Source organism: Coregonus lavaretus (genome assembly GCF_964263955.1).
Source record: "Coregonus lavaretus genome assembly, chromosome: 24".
Lineage (NCBI taxonomy): Eukaryota > Metazoa > Chordata > Actinopteri > Salmoniformes > Salmonidae > Coregonus > Coregonus lavaretus.
Window position 1 is genome coordinate 11164639 of NC_140011.1, and position 13133 is coordinate 11177771.

Genomic DNA, 13133 nt, shown 5'->3' on the forward strand with positions numbered 1-13133 from the left:
ACGGGGGGCCAGTATGAAAATGTATGCACTCACTAACTGTAAGTCACTCTGGATAAGAGCGTCTGCTAAATGACTCAAATGTAAATGGCAAGTACATGTAACAGAATTACTGCTGTTGTTGGCAATAGCTACCTGCATTTTAAATCTGCAACAGTTTACTAACCGCTGTGCTTCCAGTAATTCACTGTAGATTCTAGGAATACAGCATATTGTACTGTTCCAGTAATATGCTGTAAATGTGTGTTATAGTAAAGGTCCTGTAAATCTACAGTTGTTTACTGGCTTCTGTGCTGACAGTAATTTACTGTGCATTTACAGTAATCTACTGGCTACTGTGCTGCCAGTAATTTACTGTAAAAATTACAGGATTATTTTTACAATGTGTTTGACTTGACAATGAGTGACAAGTATTTGGCAAGACATCACAAAAAGATCTGGAACCAGGCTACATTGACACCTGTTGCTGCTTGAAATATCAACAAAGCAACACAGTTGTGAACAGTTGATCTCTTGCTTATTTAGGTTATCTTATCTTGTTTCTGCACTGCTACAGTATATAATTAGGGCATTATTGCATATCTTTACTGTGACCTCAAACTATTGGAGGCTGTTCCCATCGCATACAGTTAAGTAATCATATCTGATTCGTGCCATCTCAAGACACAACCTCAGTTTGATGCTACAAAGCCTGCGGAAAATCAAGCTTTAGTTTCATTTGTTCTCTTTCAAATCTCTTTTCATCCTAAGAAAACACTTGTAACCGTAGAATGTGTTTTGAACACCAAAGCTAGAGGCTGGTTTGTACTGAGCTGCAGTCCCCCACTGTTAGTCTGTCATCGCTGTACTGTAGTGTGGTTTCCACTGAACCAGCTCAGAGTGACAGGAGTACCCAGGTCGGTCGGGAGGGAGGCGTGTTCCTGTTCTGCTCTGGCTGTCAGTCTCTTCATGCTGTATCTTTGATCTCAGGAGTTTTGGCCTGGAAGCACGATCAGTCTACACACCAGCGGAAAACAAGAAACAGGAGGGGGCAAGGATGTGTGGAAGGAGGAATGGCAACGCCTTCACTCTGTCTCTTTGTCGCTCTCGCTCTCGCTCTGTTTCACTCTCACGCTCAATCTTCGTTGTGAGACAGCCATGAAATGCCTGAACTGAAAGAGACTCACTGAGTGAGTCACATCACAGCCTGTGATGTAAATTATTGGATTTTGTTTATTTTGAAATTTTGAGTTTTCAATCTTAACTATGGAGTTGGAATGGAGTGAAATTGACCCATAGCCAGCCGAAGATTGTATGATCGGGACAAGATGAGTCTTTCATATAGAGTTCCTGTCATGGGAGCTTCCAAACCCAGTGACTGGGGCGTGTCCATTCACACACACAAGCCTTGACAAGTGAGGACATTTTGCCGGTCTTCACAAGGGAAATGGCTATTTTAGGGTTAGAATTAGGGTTAGCGTTAGAATTAGGGTTAGGGATTAGATTTAGGGTTAGGTTTAGGAGTTAGTGTGTGTGTGGGTGGGTGTGTATGTGTGCGTGTGTGTGTGCGTGCGTGTTTGTGTGTTTTTGGTTTTACTATCCTTGTGGGGACCAGAAGTCCTCACAAGGATAGTAAAGGAAGGACAATTCAGACAAGTGGGGACATTTTTTAATTTATTTTTTATTATCAAAATGCGTTTTTTGGCAGAATTGCCTTCTGGAACATGTGAACTTTCATGTGTCTTAATAACAAACGTATATGCCATCTGTAAATACGAATACAATTGCTAAATTACTACTTGGCAGAGATAATGAATGGGCTGGACATGCCGAGAGATGAGTTCGGATTGGACTGCCGTGTAGCATCTTCTGTCTATAAAATGAGCTGCTTGTTATGTGTAGATAATCCTTATTACTGCAGCTTAAAAAAAACAATATGTATATAACGTTAGCCATGGACAACTGCAAATGTGTTGCTACTGCTTTCAATAACATTGCTTCCCTGAATTTATCAGGTGGTATCGACAAAGGTCAGTGGGAAAAAGTTGTGATGGACTACTTTCTGGAGGACGATCGTGCCATGCTGACTCTCTCAGACAATGAGGAAATCCCTGATTTAGGTAAAAACATTTTCATTGAACCAGACATTGTGGAGTCTTCTGATGACAGTGATGGGGAAGAAATGGCGATCAACAGTGTTGTTGACAAGGAAGAAGTTGACAGAGTTTTGAAATCATTGGAATGCCTGGTGGAAGCAGAGTATGATCAGGAGATTAATACAATTATGGCATTTGATTGGAAATGCAGAGGGAGTCCGGATTACATCTTTAAACTAAGGGCAACCATGGCATCCGTGACAGAGAGGGAAAAAGATCTGATGATTCTTATGGAATTGCACACGGTCAGTGTGAACCAGAGTGACTTGACACAACGGGCGAAGCAAGCTGTAGAAACAAAATGGAAATGACACAGGACGTCTTATTTAATGAAAGGGGTTGCAGTCTGCCGTGACGCGTTCATCCATGTATACGGGTAAGAGTCTAGCTACATTTTCTGTGTACTAATATTATCTCAGAAAGCCATTTGCATTGCTAGTTGTAGCCAAATGCTAGCTAAATAGCTAACATTGAACCAATTTGGTTAACTTTAGCTAGCTATGACAATCGGTTTGTATTGCTAGTACTCTATGGATTGGGATTATGGTTCATTCTTCAGCTAGCTACATGTCTAAACAAAAGACCCCAAGTTAAAGTCTACTGTTAGCTAGCTTGCAAACGTTATCTGGCTGGCTGGCTAGCTAACGTTACGTGTATGATCTGTGTAGTAATATTATCTCAGAAAGCCATTTCCATTGCTAGTTATAGCCTAATGTTAGCTAGCTAACCAACATTGAACCTAGTTGGTTAGCTTTAGCTAGCTATGACAATCAGTTTGTATTGCTAGTACTCTATGGGTTGGGATTATGGTTCATTGTTTAGCTAGCTACATGTCTAAATAAAAGACTCCCCTTCGCCAGATGATTACATGACCCATCAAGTTAGCCAGGCTTGTCTGGCTGATTACAGCCATCTGTTGTATAATAATGCTCAAATATTTGTATCTGGAATTTGTCTTTCAGCATCAGTAGAACACACCTGACTCTCCTCCACCAGTCATAGAAGGAGACTGGAGGATGGTACGGTGCTGGTGGAAAGCTATGGGTGGCAACAACACCTGACTCCATACTTCAGGCCGTTGCCACAGATCAAACAGTACCAGCACTTCAGGTGAATATTATTTTCATTGCATTGTATGAGGTTATTCTTCTTATTTAAACTTGGGAGGTGAATTGATGTTATGCAAGTTTGCAATGTCTTAATTTGTTTGTCTATTTTCCTGTTTTACAGCTTCAATGCTCTGGAGCTTGGTGTTGTTGTCGCCAAGGAGTGTTCAGACTTAGTCGGGACCAGGTTTCAGCTGCTGCGCACCGTTGACATCCTTCCTCCCATAGATGGTCTGCCTGTACAAGCACCACTTGGAATGGACACAACTAGTCCAACTTTTCTTTTTGAGAAGATCAGGGAGTTTTGCGACGAAGAAGCCATGCACCAAAGTCAAGGGAAGGACAAAAACAGGCTCTCTGAAAATAGATTCCCTTGTTCATGAGTGGTGCGGACAGATCCGTTCATCACTGGGGGCGAGTTCCCAGTCATCCGGACTATCTGCAATGCCTCTATGCACATTCACATGACTCTCTCCTAACACACACACCATACATTGCCATACGTTGTCACTACTATTTTCTTTTCTATCCTGCTGCTCAGCCACTTTACCCCTGATTGCAAATAACTACCTCATCTATCACTGATATTGTTCTTGATATTGTTCTTGTACATACTGTATATTATTTTGTTCATTCTCTACTGGCATCGACACTTTTTGTTATATTGTTTTATATTGACACTTTCTATTTTTGAGATTGCTACTACGCAAATATGAAAGTAACCATTTCACTGTACCGTTTGCAACTTCTGTAGAGACACATCTACTTAGCAAGATGTGGCTGGGGGTTATAGCATTTCTTTGACATGACCCATCAATTTAGACAAGCGTGTCTGAGTAAGCGTCATCTAATATTTATAAAATATCTTTAGCTGGACACTTTCTGTTTTTTATATTGCTACTATGCAAATATACAAGCCACCATGTCACTGTACCATTTACACCTTCTGTATCCTGTGCAAGTGACAAATAAACTTTGATTTTATTTGATATAGTGTGAACAACATGACCTGCACCGAAGTCAGATTAGGATATAGACTTATTGTAGGCTACTACTTTTACCACTTTTAGTCTTGAAATCTTTACTACACTACTCACTCGGTTTAGCACATGGCCTCATGTGAATCCTTAAAGAGATGGGTGGGGCTAAGGCTTAAGAGGGTGTGAAAGATGTTGAATGGGTGTAGACAAAGAAGAGCTCTCCAGTAGGTGTACCAAAACATTCAAGGGCCATTTTCTCAAAAGTGGGGTTACAAGTTTATCAACTTTCAAAGCAGAATTACTCTCCCATTGTTCCTCAAAAGTGTATGATATACCATTTTGTAGCTCTGAGTCTTTGCTTTTATCCAATGTAAAAAAAAAAACATTGCCAAATTTGGTACATCAATCAAAATCGATGCGGACAGTCACATTTCGCCGGTCTCCAAAAGGAAATAGGTTATTTTAGGCTCAGGGGTTAGGTTTAGGGTTAGGGTTACAATTAGGGTTGGGTTAGGTTAGGACTTAGGTTTGGGGTTAAGGTTAGGGATAGGTTAAGGATTAGGTTTAGGGTTAGGGAAAATAGGATTTTGATTGGGAATCAATTATTTGGTCCCCAAAAGGATAGTAAAACAAACGTGTGTGTGTGTGTGTGTGTCTCCAACAGAGTGTGTGCTTTAAGTAGTTTGTGAGGACTCGGGAGTGAGAGCAGTGCTGTCTTTGATGTTATGTGACAGACCATGGGTTAAAGCATCCAGACAGAGCATCCTGCTGCACTGTTGGGACTTCTCACTTACTGTAGCAGGTTGACTTCTGGGAACTGACTGGTGGGCAGGGACATTAAGTGTGTTCCGGTTTTCCTTTAAGTCACACGGCACAGTACGAAGCAGATGCTGCTCCTGCTTCTAAAATGAAATCACTTTGGTGTGGGGGTTTTCTCAAGGCAACAAGGGGGTCTCTCTCCCTCAGGGAGTGGCTCTGATCGGTCAACTCTAACTCTCTCCTTCCCTTCCTATCGCTCCTTCTTTGTCCTTCATTCGCTCTCTCACTCTCTTTCTCTTTCTCCACCTCCCTCCCACACTCTCTCTCTCTCTCTTGCTCTCTCTCTGTCTGCAGGGTTGAAGCAGATCCATGCTCTCTCCATCCAGGGTAACTATGAGTTGAGGATTGACCTGGAGGACTTTGACAACAGTACAGCCTACGCCCAGTATGGGACCTTCGGAGTTGGCCTGTTCTCTGTGGACCCTGACGATGATGGATACCCACTGACCGTTGGAGATTACGCCGGAAACGCAGGTACAAGCTTATATCTGACTGACCAGTTGTTAATCAATAAAGTATCTACCTAATGAACTCTCATCTTCAATGAACATTTTACATTGAAGTTTGATTCAAATTATAGATTGGGTTGTTATAGACCCAGACATCGAGGTCGCCCAAAGCAAAGTTAAGCTGCACTTAAACACAAATGTAGATGCCCCAGATTTCCTCCTAAAATACTTATAACTCAACAATGCATTGACTCTATCTATAGTAAAATCTGCTGTGTCATCTGCAGTAGTTTATTGTTAAGTGCTGAGGGAATGAGGTATGGAAGTGTTTGGTTTGGTCCCCACAGCGTGGACAGACAGGGACAGAGAAACAGGGACAAACTATATGTGTCTGTGTGTATCTGTTCCCCAAACATCACATCTCAGCCGCAGTCCCGTCACCGTCAATAAATTACTACACAATTAATTACTGTGGTTGACCAGCAGCATAAACAAAACATTGCCAGATGCCTGTCACAACAAATCATCAATTTAAAGAACCTTTGGGGAGTGGAGTACTGAGAACTCAGCACAGCTCACAGAGATAGAAGAGGGACAGATGAGAGAGAGATGCAAGGATAGGAAGAGGGGCTAGAGAGGAGAGGAGGAGGGAGAAGAGAGAGGGGTGTAAAGGAGGTCACAAGCAGGTTTTGCAAAAAGAGAGTGTTATTTAAATGGCTTGTACACACAAAAGAATGATGATTCTAAATAGTACCAGATAGGGGTTATTTGGATTGTAACCATAACATAACAATTTTTTATGCTATATAGAACCTTTCTTTGATACTCTGTAAATAACCATTATAAAAGGTTATATATAGAGCCTCTATCAATAATGGTTCTATAAAGAACCTTTCTCAATCTGAAAGGTTCTTTGTAGATCCTTTTGAAGAACCATACAGGATTTTTATTCTGGTCAGCCATATTGTTAAAATACCATATGTGTTATTATTGTATTGACAAGTTGAATCAATTAAGCTACCTTTGGAACAGCTGGGGGTCGCTGAAGAGAGAATTGAGAACCACTGACTGATTTAGTCAACCGTTTTCAATTGACACAAGGCCATGCGTGAGTCTTTCACAAGACACTATCACTGGCCATAGCCAGATATAATATGTGATGGCATAACACAACATATTAGATAAACTGGACATTTAAATTATCACTAAAAGCGCAATGAACCATTTGTGACTCGTTTCAGGAAACTAGGTGTATGTCGCGGGTCACTACATCACAGGAGAGCCATTTGAATGTATACTTTTTTTTTTATACAAATGTGTGTTTTTGGCAGAAATGCCTTCTGGAACATGTGAACTTTCATGTGCCTTAATAACAAATGTGTATGCCATCTGTAAATATGAATATTTTGTTTAATTACGAGCCTAGTTGGTTTAGCCACAAAAAAAAAGACAGCAACCTTCCCACTAGCCATGATTGGCTGAGATAATGAGTAGGCTGGACATGCCGAGAAATGAGTTCGGATTGGTCTGCCATATAGCATGCTTCGGTCGATTTGAGCTGGTCAGTATTTGTAGGTAATTCTGTCTAACGTGGATTTATTTTTAAATGTATCGCGTAGTTAAACTGCATAAGTGTTGCTCTCCACTTTCTGGAGGACCGAGTTTTGAAATCAGTGGAATTAGAGTATGATAGCTAAGGAGATGGTGAAAACACCTGTCTCCGGATTACATCTTCAAACTAAGGGAGACGCGTCCATCCATGATGTATACGGGTAAGATAGTCTAGCTAGCTACATTTTCAGATATTACACGTTTCTAATTTTGACAGAAAGTGGTTTCATTTCAGGTTAAAGTGTACCATAAAGTATGTGGTTAATTATTTACCTAGCTAGCTAGCTACGTGTCTTAACAAAAGACTCCATTATGCAAGTAACCATTTTGGGTGCGTTCGTAAATTCAGCCTGAGTATGCCAGAGCGCAGAATAACTGATGAATTTACGAATGCTCAACACCCGTTGAATGTGGCTGGTGTCAGTAAACGTCACAAAAAAACGTAATTCAAGTGTTGCCAGCAGCACAGTTACAGTCACCAATTCTCTGGATAACATGAAAACAGCCTAACCAGCTTTGCCTATGGCGAGTAAAATGGTCATTGGGGTGTTCTCTCATTTGTGTCTTGAAGTAGCTAGCAAGCTAGCCAATGTTAGCCAGTTAGCTTGGGTGCTTGACTGCCGTTGTGAGGTCAGAACGCTCGGATCAACTCTACTCGTCGGCCAGAGCATCCAGTGTGCGCTCTGAACGTTCTGAGAGCGAAACGAGATGGGTGGGGCTAAAGCTTAAGAGGGTATGAATGATGCTGAATGGGTGCAGACAAAGAAGAGCTCTCCAGTAGGTAACAAAACATTCAAAGGCCATTTTCTCAAAAGTGAGATTACAAGTTTATCAACTTTCAACGCAGAATTACTTTTCCATTGTTCCTCAAATGCAGTGTATGATATACCATTTTGTAGCTCTGTGTCTCTGCTTTTGTCCAATGTAAAAAACACAATTTCAAATTTTGCTACATAAGACCGAATCAAGGTGGTCGGTCACATTTTGTGAACTGTAAAGAACCATTGAAGAGCTCAAAGGGTTATTTGAGTCATTATGATTCCACATAGAACATCACCCTTCCTAAAGAACCCTTGGGGAACACTAATGTTTTAGTGTGTAAAGCTTGTATCCACTCTTCCTACTGCAATGCCACTAACCTTCAACTGACAGCGTGCCTGTTGGACATTTGAATCCCACTGCAGCTTGCAAGCCTCCCCCTCATACCACCCCCCATTAGTAACACTATTGTTGTTGTTATCACACACACACACACATTTTCTCTGATCTGAGGGGTATCCTACGAAGCAGGTTTGAGGAGTTACAGTGCCTTGCAAAAGTATTCATCCCCCTTGGCATTTTTCCTATTTTGCTGCATTACAACCTGTAATTTAAATAGATTTTTATTTGGATTTCATGTAATGGACATACACAAAATAGTCCAACTTGGTAAAGTGAAATGAAAAAAATAACTTGTTTCAAAGAATTCTTAAAAATTTAAAACGGAAAAGTGTTGTGTGCATATGTATTCAGCCCCTTTGCTATGAAGCCCCTAAATACGATCTGGTGCAACCAATTACGTTCAGAAGTCACATAATTAGTTAAATAATGTCCACCTGTGTGCAATCTAAGTGTCACAAGATCTGTCACATGATCTCAGTATATATACACCTGAGTCTGCAACACCACTAAGCAAGGGGCACCACCAAGCGAGTGGCACCATGAAGACCAAGGAGCTCTTCAAACAGGTCAGGGACAAAGTTGTGGAGAAGTACAGATCAGGGTTGGGTTATAAAAAAATATCCGAAACTTTGAACATCCCACGGAGCACCATTAAATCCATTATTAAAAAATGGAAAGAATATGGCAACACAACAAACCTGCCAAGAGAGGGCCGCCCACCAAAACTCACAGACCAGGCAATGAGGGCATTAATCAGAGAGGCAACAAAGAGACCAAAGATAACCCTGAAGGAGCTGCAAAGCTCCACAGCAGAGATTGGAGTGTCTGTCCGCAGGACCACTTTAAGCCATACACTCCACAGTGCTGGGCTTTACGGAAGAGTGGCCAAAAAAAAGCCAAAAAATAAGCAAACACGTTTGGTGTTTGCCAAAAGGCATGTGGGATAAGGTACTCTGGTCAGATGAGACTAAAATTTAGCTTTTTGGCCATCAAGGAAAATGCTATATCTGGCACAAACCCAACACCTCTCATCACCCCGAGAACACCATCCATTTTTCATCGGCAGGGACTGGGAAACTGGTCAGAATTGAAGAAATTATGGATGGCGCTAAAAACAGGAAAATCTTGAGGGAAACCTGTTTCAGTCTTCCAGAGATTTGAGACTGGGACGGAGGTTCACCTTTCAGCAGGACAATGACATAGCATACTGCTAAAGCAACACTCAAGTGGTTTAAGGGGAAACATTTAAATGTCTTGGAATGGCCTAGTCAAAGCCCAGACCTCAATCCAATTGAGAATTTGTGGTATAACTTAAAGACTGCTGTACACCAGCGGAACCCATCCAACTTGAAAGAGCTGGAGCAGTTTTGCCTTGAAGAATGGGCAACAATCCCAGTGGCTAGATGTGCCAAGCTTATAGAGACAAACCCCAAGAGATTTGCAGCTGTAATTGCTGCAAAAGGTGGCTCTACGAAGTATTGACTTTGGGGGGAGGAGGGTGAATAGTTATGCACGCTAAAGTTTTCTGTTTTTTTGTCTTCAAAGTAGTAGGCATGTTGTGTAAATCAAATGATACAAACCCCCCAAAAAATCAATTTTAATTCCAGGTTGTAAAGCAACAAAATAGGAAAAATGCCAAGTGGGGTGAATACTTTCGCAAGCTACTGTAGTTAACTCTGAGTTCAACTCATGATATTCGGTCATACGAAGTGGCTCGGCCTTTTAGCCAGGTACATTTCTTTGGCAACGAATCCTTCAGAACTAACTTTCTCCGGTGCAGGCTAACTCACGGCTAACTCCACTTACCCTGAATGAAATGACTGAGCCGCGAGTTGAGGACCAATGAAATCAGATTCCCTTCCTCTTGCAAATATTTAGTCATCATCCCCTTCATTTGAGGACAACGACTGATTAAATATTGTATTCATCAAAAGTTTTATTTTATTTTTTATGTTACATGGTAATGACAGAATGCATTTTAAATGTTATGCAATGTAACACTTTTGTATGACTTTAAAAAAAATATATTGATAGGAGTGGGAAGAAAAGGTACTTGTGCATTGATAAGCACCCCAAAGACGGCATTATCAATAAGTAATAAAATAAAGACGGCACTTCTAAAAGCTTATTTTACACCATAGCCTGCTGAATTTGCAAGAGAACTTTTCTTTCATTTTGATTTCGACACAAATGAAAATGTGGGACTGACTCATCCATAGATTGATGTTTCAGCTCAGTGTTCGACTAGCCAAGCGCGACATGCACACGCAGTTACAAGCCTGAGAGTTAGCGGCAGGCGGACAAACAATATCCACCGTCGTAGTACGGGTGAAGCCTGAGCTGGAATGTGAAGCTAACTGAAGCTGATTAGCTTTAGAAAACCCTGGGTAGATCTAGCTTGCATTGTTGGATACCTCTCTGGGCTCAGTAGACAGGTGATCATTGCAGCTGAAAGCAGCTGGATTCTAACGGTGTTCAGTGGAGCCGCTCGTCCCATCCACTTCCCTTCAGCCAGACAAGGTTACACTGAGCGGGCTGCAAATGAGATGCTAAGTGCTTCTAGCCTGGTTCCTCTCTCGCTCCCATTGTTTTGTTTTATCCAGCAACCATCACCATGTTGTCACATTTGGTTGGGGTTGTATGTTTTTATCTTTTTTTGAATGTTTAGCCGTAGAGGCTCTCTGTGTGAATGCTGAAACGCGCCCAGTCGGAACTGGTGGCGCCCGAGTTACTGTGTAAAAATTGAATTGAGAGTGGTATACGGGAATAGGAGTTTGAAGGAAGGGGAGGGGTGAGGTCCTGTGTAGCTCAGTTGGTAGAGCATGGCGCTTGCAATGCCAGGATTGTGGATTCAATTCCCATGGGGGGCCAGTATGAAAAAATGTATGCACTCACTAACTGAGGTCGCTCTGGATAAGAGCGTCTGCTAAATGACTAAAATATCATGTGATGTGGCTACACCCTGCCTGGGCAATTAAGGGCTTTAGATGCCCTGATGAGTTGCTAGCGAACACCTCACCGCTGGAGAGGAGTGTTTTCCTCTCCTCTGTCAGTAAAATAAATGATCTAATGCTCATTCCTCTATCCCCCTCTGGTCACAGACACACCATGAAGCATTACAGAAAGGGGGAGTGAGAAAAAAAACAGACAAACAGGGAGAGTGATAAATAAAACCAAATATCATTTTGTTCACCAAAAGCCTGAAAAAATACATAATTATTTGAAATCGTTGATTTTGTGGTACAGAATGACATCACTCAACATCCCCATGTGTAGTGCCACTGACAGTAAGCCAACCACCCAAGTGTGACATTCAGCTCAAAGCCGTAGCCTATAGCTAGCAGTGTCCCATGTACCTCTCTTCAGTTCTATTTCTGTAAATGCTCCCAGAGTATTTTTAGATGCTGCTGTAGCTTCAAAGCTCCTCTTTAAGTGTGTGTGTGCGTGCGTGCGTATGTGCACACAAAGTGACAGTTGTTCGGCTCGTTAGGGAGGTGATATTAAAAGCAGAAGAATAAAAAGCCTTTTGATGAATGAACAATAAACCGTTGTAACCCTGTGGTCTGTGTAATGAGGACCGATCTTTAGAGAGGAGAGGAGGCCTCTCTGATCTCACGTCATTTATGGAAGTGATTGATTGTTCCTGAGTCATTTGGAAATGAATTAGGAATGCAATGCGCTGTCTGATGTAAGAGGGCTCTGGTCAAAGACATTGGTTTAGCTAGGAAAGACCAATCAAAGCCCTGAAGATTTGGAATCAATTGTATTCTCTCTGAAGCCTCTTCTATCGCTCAACCTCTCTTAATGATCTATTTCTCCTTTCTTGTCTTCCAATCTATCCCCTATTTCTCCTCTGTTCACCCTTGTCCATTTCATTTGACTGTGTGTGTGCATGTGTGTGTAAATATGGATGTGTGTGCATTTGTACATGAATGCAACATGGATGTGTCCTCCACCCATCCAATCCTCCCCCACCCTGAACCACCCACCCTCCCCACACAGGCGATGCTCTGCTAAAGCACAATGGGATGAAGTTCACCACCAAAGACAAGGACAACGACCACTCGGAGAACAACTGTGCCTCCTTCTACCACGGTGCCTGGTGGTACCGTAACTGCCACACATCTAACCTGAATGGACAGTACCTCCGCGGGCAGCACACCTCCTATGCCGACGGCATCGAGTGGTCCACCTGGACCGGCTGGCAGTACTCCCTCAAGTTCTCTGAGATGAAGATACGACCCACTCGCGACGAGAGCAAATGAGAAAATTAGGGAATAAAAGAGAGGAAAGGAATTTGAAAGAAGAACATGCTCATATGAATAAATATAAAAACCACACACTCAAAAAGACAGCTATAGGCTGTAGTTCTTGTTCAGCTATTGTTTACTGACTGACTAATATGATGGACATCTTTGATTGGTTTACTACTATTCTCTACTTTTTTCTGTGGAACTCTCATCGCCCTCCCCTAATCCCTCGTCGCTCGTTGCCTACTGGTGTTGTGCTGAGGCTTTTTGTGCCCCCCACCCCTATTATCCTTATACTTTATCACTATCATTAGGAGATTTGTTGCCATGGCTTTTGAGTGTTTCCTTCCTGACAACGATCACACCGCAACACGAAATTAGTCTGACTCACACTCTTACTTACATCTCTCTTTCTCGCTCCATCTTCGTGCGTCATTTATATCTAGTCATCAATCAATTATCTGTCTTTTCTATCTGAGCCTTGACCTGGACCTCTCTCCTGTGATAGTTGCGCCCTGTAGCCAGTAGTACTATTCCCACAGTCCTTTGCCGCGTTGTTGCCAATCAGTGAAGCGTGGCATTACCGTTTGACCTTAGAACAAGTGGCTGAGTCTGAACAGGAGAT

General features: G+C 42.0%; 1 protein-coding gene across 1 annotated transcript in view; it reads left to right on the plus strand.

Moving 5' to 3' along the window:
* The window catches only part of LOC311099395 (fibrinogen C domain-containing protein 1-like), a gene marked incomplete at both ends in the record, with an annotated part of 148740 nt that extends 136217 nt beyond the window's left edge, over positions 1 to 12523 (plus strand). The window contains 2 exons of the mRNA XM_084140094.1: positions 5332 to 5511; positions 12261 to 12523. Coding sequence (XP_083996220.1) covers positions 5332 to 5511; positions 12261 to 12523 — 443 coding nt within the window. The remainder of the gene's footprint in view (positions 1 to 5331; positions 5512 to 12260) is intronic.
* Positions 12524 to 13133: the final 610 nt, after the last annotated feature.